This window comes from Cydia strobilella, chromosome Z (assembly GCF_947568885.1).
Source record: "Cydia strobilella chromosome Z, ilCydStro3.1, whole genome shotgun sequence".
NCBI classification, from domain to species: domain Eukaryota; kingdom Metazoa; phylum Arthropoda; class Insecta; order Lepidoptera; family Tortricidae; genus Cydia; species Cydia strobilella.
In genome coordinates this window covers 12,199,830-12,218,676 of record NC_086068.1, presented here as the reverse complement: position 1 = coordinate 12,218,676, position 18,847 = coordinate 12,199,830, and the positions used below count along the sequence as shown (strand labels likewise).

At 36.5% G+C, this 18,847-nt stretch overlaps 2 protein-coding genes across 2 annotated transcripts in view; one reads left to right on the top strand and one right to left on the bottom strand.

The window, feature by feature from the left end:
- Positions 1 to 913: 913 nt before the first annotated feature.
- Positions 914 to 5,588, bottom strand: LOC134755099 (putative peptidyl-prolyl cis-trans isomerase dodo). The gene is made up of 3 exons (XM_063691577.1): positions 5,380 to 5,588; positions 2,959 to 3,174; positions 914 to 1,919 (listed from the first exon to the last, which is right to left on the bottom strand). The coding sequence occupies exons 1-3, from the start codon at positions 5,435 to 5,437 to the stop codon at positions 1,699 to 1,701; spliced, it is 495 nt and encodes a 164-aa protein (XP_063547647.1). The 5' UTR covers positions 5,438 to 5,588; the 3' UTR covers positions 914 to 1,698.
- A 579-nt stretch (positions 5,589 to 6,167) lies between these two features.
- The window catches only part of LOC134754479 (large proline-rich protein bag6), a 51,594-nt gene continuing 38,914 nt past the window's right edge, over positions 6,168 to 18,847 (top strand). Inside the window, exons 1-8 of the mRNA XM_063690812.1 lie at positions 6,168 to 6,318; positions 6,440 to 6,527; positions 14,565 to 14,682; positions 14,838 to 14,968; positions 15,553 to 15,726; positions 16,228 to 16,308; positions 18,123 to 18,196; positions 18,468 to 18,618. Of these exons, the coding sequence (XP_063546882.1) occupies positions 6,465 to 6,527; positions 14,565 to 14,682; positions 14,838 to 14,968; positions 15,553 to 15,726; positions 16,228 to 16,308; positions 18,123 to 18,196; positions 18,468 to 18,618 (792 nt within the window). The 5' untranslated portion in view covers positions 6,168 to 6,318; positions 6,440 to 6,464. The remainder of the gene's footprint in view (positions 6,319 to 6,439; positions 6,528 to 14,564; positions 14,683 to 14,837; positions 14,969 to 15,552; positions 15,727 to 16,227; positions 16,309 to 18,122; positions 18,197 to 18,467; positions 18,619 to 18,847) is intronic.

Below are 18,847 nucleotides of genomic sequence, written 5' to 3'. Positions count from 1 at the left end.
ATTTATTTATTTATTGTTGAAAACGTCAGCTCGCATAAATAATTAAATATGAAGTAGCAAATGGGATCAAAGATTTAAAGGCTTTTTTTGCTAGATGGATTTCAGCCATTCTTTTAACCCAGAACGCAAAACTTGAACATGTCATTCACGAGCATTATTTACATGTAAAAATAAGCATACGAACATGCTTAGCAAAGTTGTATACTTATATTATAAACATGTGGGTATGACCAAATGTTTCATTTGAGAAATAACTTAAAAGTTGATTTTTTAAAATTTTGCAAGCTCTCCACCATAACAGGAATATGAATTTCCGCGTTCACTGAGATTTCTGATGATATTTCTTGAATGATTTTAGCCATGCAAAGGAAGGAATCAATCTGCATACTGTGTAAAGATGTTGTCCATAACTCAATTTTTGCTATAAATCCATTAACTTTATCTTTTGCTGTTATTATGTTCTTGTCCCTTAATTCATTGTAGACTTGCGTTCATAGCATTTAAGTGGTCAAAAATATCGGCAAGATATGCTACCTTCAATAACCAAACATAATCAGAAAATAAATCTTCTGCCAAAACCTTTCCTTTCGAGAGCCATCTCGCCAAACGCCGGTTAAATTTAACAAGCCCTTCATAATAGTTTGTCCTTATCCATAGTTTTGACACGTGTCTGTCAGAAAGAAACAGGATTTAGAGCACATATGGTGCTACTTTACCGCCCTAGTGCGGTAATAAGCACAATACGGGCCTAGGTCGAAAATTTTAAGGGCCATATGTACTGGAAAACGTTGTACGATACACGTGCGAATAGGAATTTCCTACTTTTCGCACTTGTATCGTAATGTCCTATTAACAAAGGCTAAAATAGAAACATACAAATATATCTTTAGATGAATAAATAATAATTCCCCAGTAAAAATAAGTATTTTATTCCAAGGTAAGGTACAGATAAATTAGAAAATATTTTATCTTAATAGTACTAAGTACAATTCACTGAAAAAATGAATTCTGTTTCTAATTATTTTCCAGTTTGTGTGGATGTGGACGTCATCAAACCCAAGAGAACTGTTTAATTATTTTGTTTCTTCAATCATCAAACCGTTACCATTTATGCTAAATTTAACACCATATTTCAGTGTATAGAATTCATAATAACTCTGGAATCTGCCAGTCTGTTTGTGCTTAGTTTTGTTATGAAGTATCAGTAATTTCACTTACTTCTTAACCTTTCGTATGCTTAGGAGCAGATCTGCTCCATATATATTCAACTTAAACATGAAGTTGTCACGATTGCTATTTATATGTACATTTTTTGACATGCGCATACGAAAGTTTAAAATTAAAATACTCCCCATGTTAAACCTCAATAACAATCTTGTGAAACCATTATGTATTTTGTAAAAAATATAATTTAATAAGTTATCCAATACTAACAAGACTTAAGTATATCTAATTTATTGTAAATCATAACTTCATAGCTTGGGGTCTTTTGTTTTAAACAAAATAACAAAGCCCAAAATAAAATAAAAATTGCCCTTAGGTATAGTATCATAGTTAATTAATAGTTATTTCAGTAATCATTGATTTTGCTACTTTATGACACAAATATTACCTGAAGATCTGAAATTGATGTAAAAGTTAAAATTTTGCAATAAAATAAGATGTGGAACCTGTGTATCAATAGTTGTTGTGATAGATTTAGGCAGTTCGGAGAATAATGTGGACTCCTGAATCCGTCTCAACAGGCTGGCTGAGCTGTCCTATCTTCAGGGAGAAGGCACAATCCTCAAAAGGCTTCTGCATTTGCCCCCTCTTGAACATACCCAGATCACCGTCACGCTTGGCTGATGAGCAATCAGAGTACTGTTTGGCCAACTCTTCAAATGTTGCTTCCTTGTTGACAATCTTCTGACGATACTCTGGAAAACATTGGATTAATTGTGAGCATAATAACCATTAACATGCCTTTAGGTCAGTGCAAATACACAATACTTTGATAAGCAAATTAAAGTATGTCCACGAAAAAAAGTGGTTGTGGATGATCTGGTATATCTTTTTACCGAATGTACATTTACAAGGTTTTTTATTTTAATAATTTGTATATATAATACTATATAACAAAAAAAAAATCGTATATTAATGTATGCGTTTGTGTGAGTTTTCGCCAAATAAATTCCATTATACCTTTCATTGCTTGTACAGCGTTCTTTGACATTCTTCACTCGCTTCCTGCTACAATGTCACAACAGTATTTATATTTTTACAAGCTGTTTTAGGCACATTAGGATGTCATCTTACCAAAAAAATACTTCTTGAAACTCATTTCTATTTGTGGTAGTCAGGCAGACTTTCTACTGTAAGCACTGAAAGTAGTTTTTATATGGGAGGCATTTTTTCATTAAAAAGTCAAATTCACCAAAGTTAAAAAAGCCTCAGAACTATATCAATTTGAATACTATAAAAAAAAAAGTTTGCTATCATGAAAAGAGGACGTAATAAGGTATAATTTAGGTTATCTAATTAAAAAAAAAAAAAATTAACAGGAAAACTTGATAAAGACTGCCAGAAGACGATGTTCAAAGGAATATAGGCACGGTGGAGTATATGATGCTGAAAGTCACAGACAACCTAACGTTATATTATGGTTGTTTTTTTATGGTGTGGTTTGATATCCACAAATTATTAAAAGAGAGGCGCTGCTTGAAAATCCACATTTATTTAAAACTTTCACAATGTCACGCATGATCGGATTTTTTCGTGTCCACACTTTAAACGTTGAACCCACATTTCCAAGTGTATTTATTCATTCAATGAGCAATAAAAAGAGTAATGGGTATGGGTATACACCTCTCAGAGCTAAATCACAATTGCTTACTTATTACTTAGGCTAGTGGAGTCCCATATCTTATAAGAAAATTCTTCATGAAGTGTGGCTTGGTCAGATAGAAACAGCCTTACCTGAGAGAATGGCTAGTGCCTCCTCCTTAGAGCGAGTGATGTTATCCTCACGCCATGATGATGGGCGCCGGCTTCCTTCATGCTTCACCAACAAGTGGCTGCACTGCACCTTCTTCGGAGAACTGCCATCATCCTCTTCCTCTTCCATGGGAGCAGGGCCCTCGGGCTTCTCCCACTGCGACTTCTTAGTGTGGGAGTTCAGGTAATATGTCATACCTGTAAAATACATTATATTAAAATTCATATGACTGGCACAGGTGTGGGCATTAATTAAATACTTTATAATTATCCCGTAAATTAAATGATATGCATACTCCACTCCCAGTATGCTTAAGTATATTTTAGTTAGTGTAAGTATAGATTCACAAGTATATTGATTTCAACTAACACGATTTTGACTCATAATTTTAAACTAACACGGGACTTAATCGCGTAAAAACTTACATTTATGGCCTGACGTTTGGAACGTGACGTTACGTTCGTGGTCACAGGCAGACTGGCAAGAAAACCACAAAACAAATATCGGCTAAAACTTTATTGCAAACCGAATAGTAAAGGCTTGGAACAAAAATTATCCTCTGAAGTTGTGAACTCTACAAGTGTGAATTAATTTAAAAATAGACTAGACAAACTATCAAAACTGTGAAATCGTGCTAAGTATACCAGTCAAATAGTTAATAATCATAGTTAATAAATAAATAATAAATAAATATTCTTTATTTGCTTAAAATATGGTACAATGAGATGGTATAGATAACATATTTCTGCACTAAGACATATTTTGCTAGTTAGCATGCAAATGTACACTTGACCTAAACTTAAACCTATCTAAATTCTACTTAATACTATTACATGCAAACAAGTCATCTATAGTGTAAAACATTTAGTTAAAATTGAAGATTTAGTCATACCAGCATCAGCTGCCTGTCTAAAACGAAATAATAATAATAATAATGGGGGGGCAGCTTGAGCCGAGCTGACAGTGAGTGGTGACCCCGCGGACCCCTATTCCAGAGCGCCCTGTCATCTGGCCCTCGCCTCTGTGCTTGCCTTCACCGGCCGGCCAGAGTGGAGTTACAAGAGCGGGACCTATGCTCCAGGTTGGAAGTGTAAAATGTCATAACGCAGCAGCCTGCTGAACGGATTACCGGGAACTGGCTATTGCAGACTCACCTCTCCACAACCTCCAGCCACTCCAAAGTGTTGCCCTGTTGTCGCACTGTGCGTGCGGCCTTTGCGGGGCCCACTATGAGTTGGCGAGTCACCACCTGTCTTTTACAATTCTGAGACTAATTGTCTCGGCAGGTGTCCGCTAGTCTCCTCCCATTGCCCGATATCCAGTCCATCCAACATACAAATCAATAGCCTATGACCTTAGTACCCATCGCAGCACAAAAGTACTGCACTACAATAGTCTTTGCACCTGGCGGGGGACGTATCATTATATTGTGCGCTCAGGATGGTATCCGCCACGTGTATTCCTTGCTTTTAGATTAAATTATCTAAAGGGCTTCTGCACTGTTGGCTTCGGCCCCATGCACGCCTCCCAAAAGTCCGGGACCCCATGGTCCCAAGATATGGAAAGGACAAACAAATAATAATAATAATTGTATCAACATCTACTTGCTGGATGGGTTTTGCGAACTACTTGCACTTGATCTTGATTATTAACTTGTATGCAATGGTTGTCACTTTGCCTACACACAACACTCACGACATCAGATGGTATGTGATGGGATGTTTTCCCCCTTACATTTGCAAATCACGACAAGTTGAAATCCCTTGTACCTTATTTTGTTTGAAATTTCGATGTTTCCTGATTTAAATTGGTTCACATACTTTCCTACTGTAGTAAAGACGTTCCTTTGAGAGGACTTTGGGATTATGGAGCTCAATCCAGTGGTTTGGTCCCGACTCTAGCAAATGCTCAGCTACCGCAGACTTATTTATTTGACGTTTTTTAAAGTAAGTTTTTACGCGATTAAGTCCCGTGTTAGTTTAAAATTAATATTATGAAGATTCACAAGTGTTTTTGGGTTTTGGTTTTCCGTGTGCATGGGGTAAGACACTACAGACCACTATACAGATATAATAAGAGGTAGCAGGTTTTCAATAATATTCTTACGAGGTAAAGGAATAAAGGTGAAAGGAAGTTCAAAAGTGAGAATGAAAATCTCTAAATCGTCATCAATGACACATCAAAGACTTTTGATGGAAGAGAGTTCAACTTGAAAGAAGCTTGCATGAAAGTTATTGTTACCAATAACGGTTTCAAGAATAGAATATAAATCAGTTATCTTAGAAAAAAAATACATTTTCGCATCAAGGCGCTAACTTATTCAAGATAATACACTTTTTACGTTAATAATTGCAAGTAAAACGACGAGAAGGCGTGATTGTCCTTTTTTTCAGTTTTCTTACCCGTGCTCCGGCTCTTGCGAGCTTCCCATCCCTCAGGTAGACTTTCTTCCTGAGACATCTTTCTTCGGGTCTGTAAAGGTGCGGGCTATGTAATTTGCAAGTCGCCGTAAGAAATTAAGACACAAGTAACAAATAAATGCTCTGACTGAAGATTCTGAATCGAACCAAAGCCAATCTGTTTTTTCTAGCCGGTGCAGAAGTGAGGCAAAGCAAACGGACTTTCTTTTTCTTGTCTATTCCTAATTTCCGATATCTGTCAATGTCATTGGTTTTTTTCCAAACCATTAAAAGCTGATTTACATTCGCGTGCGAGCCACGAGCCGAGCCGAGCCGCGAGCCGAGCCACGAGACGCGAGTGTAACTGTAATCGGTGGCGCTCGCCTGGCTCGCGTGGCGTGGAGGAGCGATTTTTTGGCTACTCCGTTTGGTTATATCCTCTGATCCGTTTGACGAGGCGATGCGATGCAAATATTATATATTTTTTACTCATAACATAATAAGGCCCCATAGGCACGAGAGCTTAAAAAGCGTGGCGTGTTCGACGCACCCATAAGTAAGAGCGAGGAAGCGATATCTCTTTCTCGCTCTTACTTATGGATGCGACAAACGCAACGCTTTTTAAGCTCTCGTGCCTATGGGGCCTAAATGCCCAAGAAGATGGAGGTAAAGCGAGCGAACTAGACTCCACACTCGCGTTCGCGGCTTCGCGCCGCGATTCGCGCACGAGTGTGGAGGACCTTTAATAATCGCTGATTCTAGCCAGATTTGTAAACATTGACTGTGTCAAAATCTAGGTTGTCTATGCTCCCATGATCTTTCTCTCGCTCGGTGTGGTGTTCTGATGTTCTCGGCTCGCATACAGACGAAGACGAATGCACATTCGCAAGAAAATTAATCAGCTAATAACAAAACTATTCAGTGTAAAAAATTGTCGCAAGCGTGAGTATTAAACTGTAACGTAAATGTTTGGTATTTTTTGTTCATTATGATGGCCTTATCAATTATAAGATTTAATTACGTATCACGCCTAAGCATCACATTGTACTACTTTACTTTGCAGGGGCGTTCATGTTTCGTTGTAAAAAATGATCGAGTTTACCATAAAAACCTTGGATTCAACGAACCACAACTTCTCAGTGGAAGATGAGGTGAGAAATATTGATTTAACGATTTATTTCTACACATACATACTATTCTATATTTGGTTGCAGCCCGGATTGTATTGTACCTATCCTTACATTGAAATAGTGTATATCACTGAATGTCGATACTGAAATGTCACAACCCCAGCAATGCATTTCGTTTTGTGAATACGCTTACTATGTTTTGAAATCTTATATTGAAGATGCTGCTTAAAATATTACTGCCTATTTGTATGTAGATTACTCTATCAAGTATCTTTGTACGTTACTAATTTTTTATTAACTACCCACATAATACTTACTGTCTAAGTTATAGTTACAATAAGTGATTTTAAAATGCTTGTAATTTTAAAAACAATTAAATATTTATAATTTAAGTAATAAATACAGTGGAATCCATTTATTATGACTCCGCTTATACTTATATGAAGTTTGGTTTTCATATAAAATTATTTGTGACAAAGTTGGATAACATGACTTCACGTCATAGAGTAACTTATACTAGAGGGGTACTGTCATAGTAAATTTTGTAACCCCAGTAAATTCACTGCCATCTGTCGACACACTTTAAAACTAAAAATGAATATTTATAAAAATACGATACAATGTATTTAAATATGGATAAATGATTTTTTTTATTTGCATTAATTATTTTTATGATTTTGACCCATGTTCTTTCACTGACATGCGTTAAAATTGTTAAATAACAAACGAAACCGTCAATGCCATCTATACGACTGTAGGCCAAAGCTAGTAGCGCCCTCTGAACGAGAATCAAATTTTCTTGATTTTTGAGGCACGTTTTTTCCTTAGACTGTATCCATCTATTACGGAGTTATATCTATCTTTGCTTCACATATAGTGACAAATCGCTATTAATCCTATTTTCATGAAATTATGTCTGGTTATACTGACACATTAGCTGGTTTTTGTGGCCATCCCCACGTCTGCGAGGATGTGGTCCGTGCGTGGCGTGTATGTTCTTCTAGTTTTGAATCTCAGTGACAAGTTGATAATTGGTACAAGGTTAATAAAACTCATCTCTCACAAAGGAATTTGAGATTTATTTGGAAAAGTTAACAAAAACAAGAAGTTAATCCACTATGCTTTATATGCATATGTCGCACTACACCGGGCATTTTGCGGGCATGTCACTTCGTAAGGTTCACAAATAATTTTCGAGTTGTCAGAATAAGTATTTGTACTTAGTATTTGGTACCTAGTATTTGTAATGTGCAAATCCAAATACCTTAGCAACTAAGGCTGTACGTTAGTTAGGTATCTATTAGTTTAGTTTATATCCCTTCAATTTTAAATAAAAATAAGACTGAATAATATGTAGTATATTTGATTTAACAACTTACTTATTACTTATGCGAATATATTATTAATATTTTTTCCAATATATATGACCTTTCCGTGACTTAAGTTCGGACTGCTGTCGTACTATCCTATCCATTTCAATATGTAGGTGTGCAAATTAACAAATAAAGCAAATATTTCTATTAAATAGACACCACTGCACCAACAAATACAAGTATGAACGACAGTCATAATGACGCATGTGATGTCAGCTATTTCTTTGTTTTTTAGATGGCCACTTAAATGGGCTTATCAGTTGTCACTTCAAAGAGTATTACACATTAAAGATTAATACATGATAACAGGTAACTCTGTTACAAATACTAAGTACATGAACTCATGAAGTTAAGATGTTTTTTTGTTAACCTTACCTGTAGTGCGACATATGTTTATATGACATCCGCTTATATGAAGTGATTGTCACTTCTATTCAATGTCATTATATGCGGATTCTACTGTAGTTGATAGCACAAATCTCACGGGAAACTCTGAAAAATTCCATGTTAATGAGGTTTTGTTCACAATTGGGAGAGGAGTGAGACAAGGCGACCCACTCTCTCCAAAACTATTTATAGCGGTTCTGGAGGATATTTTCAAGAAAATTGACTGGAATCGAAAAGGAATATGGATATCAAACAAAAAACTAACGCATTTAAGATTTGCTGATGACATAGCCATCTTTAGTGAATCAGCAAAAGACATGGAAAAAATGCTACAAGAACTGGACTTTGAAAGCAAAAAAATCGGCCTGCACATGAATGCATCTAAAACTAAAATCATGTCAAACTACAACAAGAAGACTATCAAAATAGAGGAAAAACCCATAGATTATGTGGAAGACTATGTATATCTGGGAAAATTAGTATCTTTCGCAACAACCAGTAATGAAAATGAAATTGATAGAAGAATAAACACAACCTGGAAGAAATACTGGGCACAAAAAGAAATTCTCAAAGGCAATTACAATCTTAACATGAAAAAGATCATAATGGACTCCTGCATTCTTCCTAGCTTGACATATGCATGCCAAACATGGGTTTACACGGAAAGAGCGAAGAACAAAATTCTATCTTGCCAGCATGCAATGGAAAGAAGTATTTTAAATTTAAGAAGAATACAAAAAACAAGAAATATAGACATCCGCAAGAGAACAAAGATAACAGATGCCCTGCAGTTTAGTCTGAAACAAAAGTGGAGGTGGGCAGGTCATGTAGCAAGATATCAGGATCAAAGGTGGACAAATCTTGTAACAAAATGGCCAGGCCCAGCTGGAAAGAGAAGAGCGGGAAGGCAAAGAAAAAGATGGGCAGATGACATTGTACAGGCTGCGGGAAAAAAATGGATGGATGTTGCCACCGACAAAGAGAGGTGGAGACAGATGGAGGAGGCTTATACCCTTGGGGACCACTAATGTGGGATAAAGCTAAATAATAATAATAATAATAATGAGGTTTCGTCTTATAGATTTTTTTGTCTTAAAAGAGGTTTCGAGTTACAGAGGTGAAATGTATGAATAATTCGTATTAGAGAGGTAATTATACAAACGCGCAAAATACAGTCTTATTGTCTTTCGAGTTACAGAGGTTTGTTAGGAAATACCTTCGAGATATAGAAGTAATAAAACAATACACATATCATAAAGTAAATTATAAATGAAAGAAATAATTTGAATTGAATTAAATTATATTTTAAATAAATATACTTACTGTCACACAGTAAAAAAATGAACATCAAGGAAGCTTCTAGTTTGTAATATCCGTAGGGCTTGTAGATGTAATAATGTAGAATTGAATTCAATTCAAAATTTTCACATTTTTCTATTCCATTCCATATGAATATGAGTTAAATTTTAGTTTTAATATTGACTTCATAGTTTGCTTTCATCTTACCATCCAATGAAAAATCAGAGGCTTGTTCATCATCATTAATGTTAAACTACCCTCCTTCAGTTAAATAAGGATGCTAGTATCTCATATTTCAAGAGAATGAAGACTATATTTATGAATAACTATATTTATGAATAATATAACTTTACAGTGTTTTAGCTTGGCAGTATGAAAATGTGCTTTTGTAGTGAAATTTCTTAGGCAATTTGATAATTGATAAATTGATGGTAATTGCAAATCAAGTTTGAATGCAGTTTCTATCTAGTCTAGTGTATAGTGCTGCATATATATTTTATGTATAGATGTACCTAGTATAGATTTAGAGCATTGCAATTCTTATGATTACCTCCTATATCATTGTGCTTGGCGATTTTTTTTAAATAAATTATTTTTGTTTAGTGGGTGAAATTTTAATCAGACCACATTCTTTTGTGTGTGCTCCAGTACTCTTAACAGAAAAGATTGGCATTAAAATAATTCACCAATACTATTTAGCTTTACACCCTCGACAAATATGTATGCAGGGGTAAGGGTAGTACAAATCTGTATGCAGGGGTGCTAAGCTAATAGTTTTACTGACTGTACAAGTTAAAATTTGTGCATTGATATTTATTTCACTCTGTATGCTGTAGGTATACAGAAATGTGTAAATATGTCCTCTATTTCTTTATATAATTAGAAGATTAATGATTTCGTTTGCAATTTTTATAACTATTACACACTGTGTAATAGCACCTAATACCACTGTGCACTGAAGTAGAGAATGTAGATAGACAAACTAGCATGTTTCACATAATATTCACATGTATTATTCTTTTGACCATAGAGGTGAGTGCAATGCAAGTAACTTTGTTTGACTATGTTGAATGCAAGCGGTAGTGTCCAGTAGTGTGACTCCTTAAATTGGCATGATGACAAATTTTGTCGGTGCACTTGTATTGGTTCCGAAAAACACAAAAATTCAGCTATACTCATAAGTTTTAACATAAATAATTGCATTTTTCTATACCTACTTTAAACCCCGCGCGAAAACGCCTCGCGTCCGTTTGTGACGTCACGGTTTAGTTAGTGGTAGGTGGTAGATATTGTTTACATGAAGTACCTTACACGTGAATATATTACTTTACATGCTTACAGTTACGAATTTTCCCTTGAGCCTGAATCATATTGTTAATTCAGCACTATATATTACGATTAGCGATGAGCAATTTAAGCTGTTGAGTGAAAATACCGGGCGCCAGTATTACTTTTTAATTTTTTTTACTGTTTACGACAGCCAACATGGCAATGAAATCCATATTCAGCCAAATAATAAAAAACTTTTTTTAGTGAAATATCGTATTAATCCATTAATTACATCACACGTTTAGGGGAGGGGGTCAAGAAAATGTGACATGTTGTGACAAGACGGCGGGGGAAGTCACAAACTTTGTGACATCACTAACTTATTTAAATCATTTTATTCGCTGTACAGTTAAATAACAAGTTTATGCAACGATAATCGTTTTTAGGGTTCCATAGCCAAATGGCAAAAAACGGAACCCTTATACAAATACAAAAAAATCTTTATTTAATAAATTAGCACTACAAAATGATTTAAAGGGATGGAGCCGCCCAGTAAGCATAAGAATGCCTGTGTCGGGAGACACCGCTCTTCCTTAACTATGTTTTTACATAGAGACAATAACATGACTAATACAAGCAATTCTAAATTTAACATGCTAACTATAAACTATAACTATGTAAATAAAGTAACCTAAACTAAACAAACATATAGATTAATCTAACATTTTAAAATTCAGATTTATATTACATTAGAAATAAAAAAAAACACAATTTAAAAAGTTACATGTAGATGTATGAAATAATACGAGCGTAAAGAGAGATCTTTTCTGTGTGTGTAAGAGCGTGTGTGGATGTGTGATGTGAGTGTAGGTGTGTATGTGCGTGTATGTATGCATGAGCGTGTGCATGTGTGTGTGTGCGATTGTTTAGATTGAACGTAGTAAATTCTCTGTCTCATCGTATGATTAAGTTTTGAGCCAATGTGCTAGGAGCTTTTTACAATCATGGTAAGATTTTGAGTGTATGTCTAGTAATTTATTAATTTTATTGTAAAGGTGTGCGGATTTTATGTTAAACTGTGAGCTAGCAAATGAGGTTCTAGTTTTAGATAGATTAGCTATATTGACGATCAATCTTTTCTTTTTGTAGTTTGGGTTGAATGGTAGAGTCCTATGTTTTTTTAAGGAAGTGCAGAATGTACAATTTTCTGACAGATAGAAGTCCACTAATTTGGTATAGTAGTTCAGTAGGAAATCTATTCTTTTTGAAATACATGACCTTGATAAGTGCTCGTTGTGCTCTTTCAAGGTCTATGAACCGGCTTTTAGCAGCACCCCCCCAGACAGTGATGCAATACATCAAGACAGACTGGACCATCATGTCTGTCTGTCTTATGGATTTGTCATGTCTGTCTGTCTGTCCGTCCGTATGTCACAGCCACTTTTTTCCGAAACTACAAGAACTATACTGTTAAAACTTGGTAAGTAGATGTATTCTGTGAACCGCAATAAGATTTTTACACAAAAATAGAAAAAAATAATTTTGGGGGTCCCCATACTTATAACTGAAACTCAAAAAAATTTTTTTCATCAAACCCATACGTGTTGGGTATCTATGGATAGGTCTTCAAAAATGATATTGAGGTTTCTAATATCATTTTTTTCTAAACTGAATAGTTTGCGCGAGAGACACTTCCAAAGTGGTAAAATGTGTGCCCCCCCCGCCCCCTGTAACTTCTAAAATAAGAGAATGATAAAACTAAAAAAAATATATGATGTACCATTACCATGCAAACTTACACCGAAAATTGGTTTGAACGAGATCTAGTAAGTAGTTTTTTTTAATACGTCATAAATCGTAAACCGCAATTTACCTTTCACTCATATTTAACATAAAAAATACATTGTTTAATAATTATTTTTTATCCCAATATATATATATATATTTTTATTCGTTTAATTTACTTTTCTGATCAGTTTTGGGTTATAAAATTACTAATATTGCTTTTGCGAAAAATATTTTTATAATATATTAATAATACTTAATTCGATTTGCCGATTTCGTTGAAAAAATGTGACGTCACACCAGGGGGAAGGGTTTGCGAAATGTGACCAAGTGTGACAAGGAGGGGGGAGGGGTAAATAAACCTAGAAATTCGTGTGACGTAATTAATGGATAAACCCTTATACTGTAGCACTTTATTTATATAATAACAAATATTTACTTTATATCGTGTAATAATGTTTTTTGTAAATAAAAAATGTTTAATGGCGAAATAAAAGATAATATAATGGAACCGCCAAGCTCTTTGGCGAGGATTATGGATTACGGTCAATGAGGTCGTCTATGCTGCTCAAAGAAATATGTCATGGAGTGATGACGTCACGGTTTGGCTCGTTTTTGATTGGTGTTTCAGTCAAAATGGCCGATTGGAGAATTTTGCACTTTTATTTTATTGAAAACATTAATAATCCTACTGTTTATACTGAAGTAGGGCTATTTTTTACACGACTGCCCAAAAAGGAGAGTGTAATGTTTTTAGAATCATATTAACATATATATTTGAAACCATTATTTTCACGATTCTTTGTTACTGTCATCATCCCAATTGACATTCAGTATTAGGAAATACTTTCTCGATCTGTTTACTCTTTTTCTAATTTTGATTAGCATTAAGTTATGTTGCAATGTATATATGATGTTACTACAATCTGGCTATGACTTAGGGCTTGTGCACAAATCACGCGAGGTTCGATAGAGGGAGGGAGGGGGGGGGGGTGTATAAGGACACCTCACGTGTATTTTTCTAGTGAACGAAACTAAAAAAATATCTACCACACGAGTAGATACTTTTTCTCGGTTTCGTTAAACATAAATCTTCACTTAGCACTCAAAATAGCGAGTCTATTTTACGAAATTTTGGAGCGCTTGGCCTCCCCTAATGGCCTGCACGTACCGAAGCCTCATGATCATGATATATTTCTGCGCAAAAAAAATTACAAATTCACAAAGTTATCCACCAGCGATCCAAAGAAAAGGTTCATATAAAAGAGGCAATAGTTCGACCAATGCGGATCTTAACGCGGCTATTGCCAGATCCCAAAGGGAAGTTCTCTGTGTTATGCGGGAAGACGATGACGTCGAGTGGCAAAATGAAGACGACGTCGAAGGAGTCATGCCGCTAGTTGTTTGTTTGTTGTCACATTAGAAAGTTAAAAACCAATCAGCAGAATCCATGGACCGACATTTAATTCATTTCTTTAACAAAGAAATAAATCTCTATCTATTTTGCCGTGCCGTGGCGTCTAAAATCTGTAATTTTCTTATACCCTTCAAGCACCTGTAATATAAATGTAATATAACCGCTAAAATTAAAACAACTAATTTAGAGTTTTAAACAACCATATCTATTACCTCAAAATAGGAATACACAATCACGTTGGCCACATTCATAACTATTAGATAGAAAAATAAACAAGATTTACTATGTACAATTTATATTACAATTCGGTCGAATGAAAAAAAAATGCGCGTGGTTTATGTAGGGGGGGGGGGGGGGGAGGGGGTGGCCAAGAACCTCACCAAATATCACCAAGGAGGAGGGGGGTCAATAAGTAGCCGAAAAAACCTCACGTGATTTGTGCACAAGCCCTTACACAAAGCAACATCCCAAAAATCTGTTAAATACAATGTCGACACATGGTACTATTTTAATCGATATAATTTTTAGATCACCGTTGAGCAACTTAAGGAGAAAGTCAGGGAGCAAATGGGCATAGAAATAAATCTACAGCGCCTCATATTTTGCGGGAGAGTACTACAAGACGAAAAAAGATTATCAGATTATGGTAGGTAGCTCTGAATGATAATTAGATCTAGTTGCTTTACGTATGATGGCTCCCTATATAAACAAGTACGTCTTTCCTATTAATTGGTATTTAAACAAGTAAATATAATATTTATGTAATAATATTAGTTCCATCATGCATATGTATATTTTTAGACGTAAACGGCAAAGTAGTGCACCTCGTGCAGCGCGCGCCGCCGAGCCCCGAGTCGCGACACTCCGGCTACACCGCCGCGGGCGCGGGCGCCGCCGAGGGCGCTAATACTAACGCCAACCAGACTAGACGGGTGAGAACCTTATTCATAATATCAAATACCATTACAAATATTGCCTGTAATATGACAATTGAAAACACGGTTGTGCCTTGTTTTGCAGAAAATTGTTTTATAGAATGTAATGTTTCGCAGAATTTTCCTTTCATAGAAAACATATTTTTTCACAAAGGGTCGCAGTTCCAACCTAACCTAACCTACTTTTCTGTTAGACTTAATGGGTTCTACACAATGACCTTTTAGCTGTACCTAAAAAGATGACGGTTTTTGAATACAAAAAAGTTTCTGTGAAATGAAAATTCTGCGAAACATTACATTCTATGAAACAATTTTCTGTGAAAGAAGCAGACACCTTAAAAACACAACTAGGAGTACTAGGACACATTTTGGAATTGACGAACTTCAAAGCTCTTCTTTTATGATTTAGTGTGACATGACAATACGATAATTGCAGATGGCGCGACATTCAAAAACTGCCACCTAATTTAAGAGCATTGGTTTAGCAGCGTTTAAAATGATAAATCTCGATAAATTGTTACATTCAAAGTATCAGTAGGTACGCGTGTTCCCCATTTAATAAAGGATCTATATATTTGCAGCCTATCCCACTAGCCAGTATCATCAGAGAAGAGCAAGCATCCACTTCGCCAACGTCGGGCCGCCTGGACTTCATCCGCCTCATGGTGTCTGAAATCAAAACTTGTTTGGCGAGCCTCCAGGCCCAGGCTCAGGCACAGGCCCAAGCTCAGACTGCTAATGGAGAAACCAGCACAGTAAGTCCTTCCCCAAATGCCATGAACAATACACTCTAGTAGTTGTACCTTTCAATAGCGCTGGGTCTGAACAAGCATGAAAGAGTGATCAATATGACTTTAGTCGCCGTGTATAGAAGCGAATTCCAAATCTGTTCATGTCCTGCTTACAGGAGTCCTTAAATCGTAGTTGGACGCTCAACTGGTCTCTTTATGTCCGCTATCTGACCCAGCAGTACCTTTAGTGGTAGTGTCTCAGGGTCCATGCGATATACATGTCCGAGCCAGCGGAACAAAGACGGTATGACTTAAATAAAGTACAACAATTGCACTATTTACAGAACTAGAGAATTGTTGTATGCATAAATTGTGGTGTAGTAAGTTTTCAGTTACAAAACCCGACATTACTTATGAGACATCCTCAGTATTTGATGCCTCGACTGTACCCATTATTTTTTTAATAACGCACGTTTCATATGCAATTTGGTACAGTATAGACACAAGTGTACTATGCCTGTTTAGGATAATGCGGCTGCGTCGGGTAGCGGCGAAGGCAATGAGAACATGGAGACAGATCCCGTACCCAGCGGCGCCCAGGAAGAGGTAAAGTGGTTTTTCTTAATTATTTAGTGTTCTATTTCGAAACGTAAAACTCTGGGTCATATCTCCTTAAAATCAGGATTACTAACGATTGAACTCAAGCAAAAAGGGTCCTAATTTGTTCGTCACATTGTAACACTTTAATCATTCAGTTAACTCAAAAACTATTTTTCATTGCGGTCATAACGCTACGCTAAAATCACATAGTCTAGTTGGTTAAAAAGAGGGTGCGTTTATCACTAAGCTTTCGAGTGGCTTGCCTGATTAGTACATTGTACATTCAAAGCCTTTACCTTGACCATTAACCCTTAAACCATTCCCGAACCGTAATTCTTATTGTAGAGATGCGTTTTTGTTTGATGGCAAGTATGTTGCCGCTATGGACTTAAGGGTTAAAAGAAGACAAATGAAATCACGTGAGTCTATCAAGGAGGTACTGCATGTATTTATGGAAGTATGTCATTGGTCCAACGACTATCATGTCATGCTACCAAGCACGTCATGTTATTTCGTTTCATTCTTTAACCCTTTGAACGTCACTCCCATCGTGTGCGGTGCGTCATCGTGAACCTTGTAGCAATCCGCGAAGGTTGATATTGGGCTGTAGCCGCGCGCGTCAGTTGACGTCTACTAATAAACTATAGTGTAAATGTAGTATAATAGGCTATTTGACTAATTTTTGAAAATGGTTTTAATTGATTGTTTATGACTTAATAATTACACTACATTGATATTTCCGTGAAATTTATTTATTTTGAACGCGCCTTAAACGCTGTTTTTGCAAAGGGGCTAATCACGTGACACGTGTGACGTCACACGCGAGTAGACTCAGTCAATGACCTTAGTAAATCTTATGGTTTATGTGCATTGAATTGATAGTTTCACTGTAAAATGGTATATAAATGGTGTATAGTGCCGCAATGTTCAAGTACGACTATAAAAAATCCAGACAAATTGTTTGTTTCCGTTTCAACGAATCCCAAAAAAAGAAAAATGTGGTTAAAACTAGCGCGAAGAGACCCAAAAAGCATTTTAGCGCATACAAATGTTTTTATGTGTTAAGACCACTTCGATGTAAGTAATATTTAACTGTAAATAAATATGGTAGTTAAAGCAGCGGATTTTGTTGTATTTAACGAAACAAGATACTACATAACCTCATAACATAGCTCTTTCAGCATTAATAGGTAGTTAGTAGCATACTTTTTCGTTCAAACTAAAGTGCAGTATGGAGATACTATTCTCGTCATCGTATTCTATATATATATCGTTGTCGTATTCGTATCATCGAAATCGAAATGTTTTTAAATAAACAATTTCTACGTATAGGTATACTCACACAGCTGTTTTTACATTTCTAAGTTCCGCAGCATAGTAATCCGGATTATCTTTAAAGAAAAGTGCAACCGTTAATGCGTCTATGTCTGGTAGGTTGCCGCTATCAGCTTTCACATATTTCGGCTCCATTTTGAGATTCTTATGAATATTGTGCCACTAGATATACGGATAAATCGGAATATATCAGAAAACTGTGGAACAATAACTAAAATTAACTAAATACAAATAAAACAGTTAAAACACTCAAGGCAATCAAGAATGTTTACCCGCGTGTGACGTCATCCGAGCGTTGACCAATCACAGAGCGTTCACGTCCCTGATGAAATTTCAAAAAATATTAAATTTTCTTTCGTTTATTTTCCAAAAACTAAACATAATTTACATTCAAATATAGTGAAATATACTTTATTAGTTTATTATCTTTCAGGATGACAGGAATTCGTTATATATTTTTAATTTTGTCAAATACCCTATTGCAGGGTGACTCCACACTGGACGAAGCCGGCGAAGCGCCCCCAGATTCGGCGGTGCGAGCACAGCACGCGCGTCGCAGGTAAGGTATATTTTCAATATCAAATGCCCGCCATCCACTGCGAGCGGAAGGACTCCGTACGGAGTCCGTCCATATTATATGCTGTCTATTTACTTCAGCTGTCAAATTCGAAGCACGATTTTTTTCTTAGATTTTATATCTCTTCTCCTATTCTTTTTGTAAACATTAATGCCGTGTCTCTACAATGATTATATCCAAAGTTCATTTTATAAGTTTGATCGTTTAATGTGCTCGTTGTCCGATCCTTAATGCTATTGGTCGTTGGCCACAGAAGCTACCGCGCAATCCGCGCTCTCCGCGCGCGGCACTCGCGGCCCCGCGACCTCGGGCAGCTCATGGAGGAGTTGGAGTCGCTGCAGGAGCAGTTCGCGCCGCACCGCGCCCAGTACACGCACCTGCTCATGGCTGCTAACAGTGCCGAGGTACACCTCACGACAGTTGCCCACAGGAGCTACCGGCACTTGCTGCCCCGCGACCTCGGGCAGCTCATGGAGGAGCTGGAGTCGCAGCAGGAGCAGTTCGCGCCGCACCGCGCCCAGTATACGCACCTGCTCATGGCTGCTAATAGTGCCGAGGTACACCTCACGACAGTAAAGTTGCCCACAGGAGCTGCCGGCACTCGCGGCCCCGCGACCTCGGGCAAAAAACTAA

Coding starts and splice junctions, on each gene's coding strand:
- LOC134755099 (XM_063691577.1), bottom strand. CDS start 5,437: ATGTCTCAGGAAGAAAGTCTACCTGAGGGATGGGAAGCTCGCAAGAGC. Junction 3,175..5,379: donor TCGCAAGAGCCGGAGCACGG/GTAAGAAAACTG, acceptor TGTATTTTACAG/GTATGACATATTACCTGAAC. Junction 1,920..2,958: donor GGCACTAGCCATTCTCTCAG/GTAAGGCTGTTT, acceptor AATGTTTTCCAG/AGTATCGTCAGAAGATTGTC.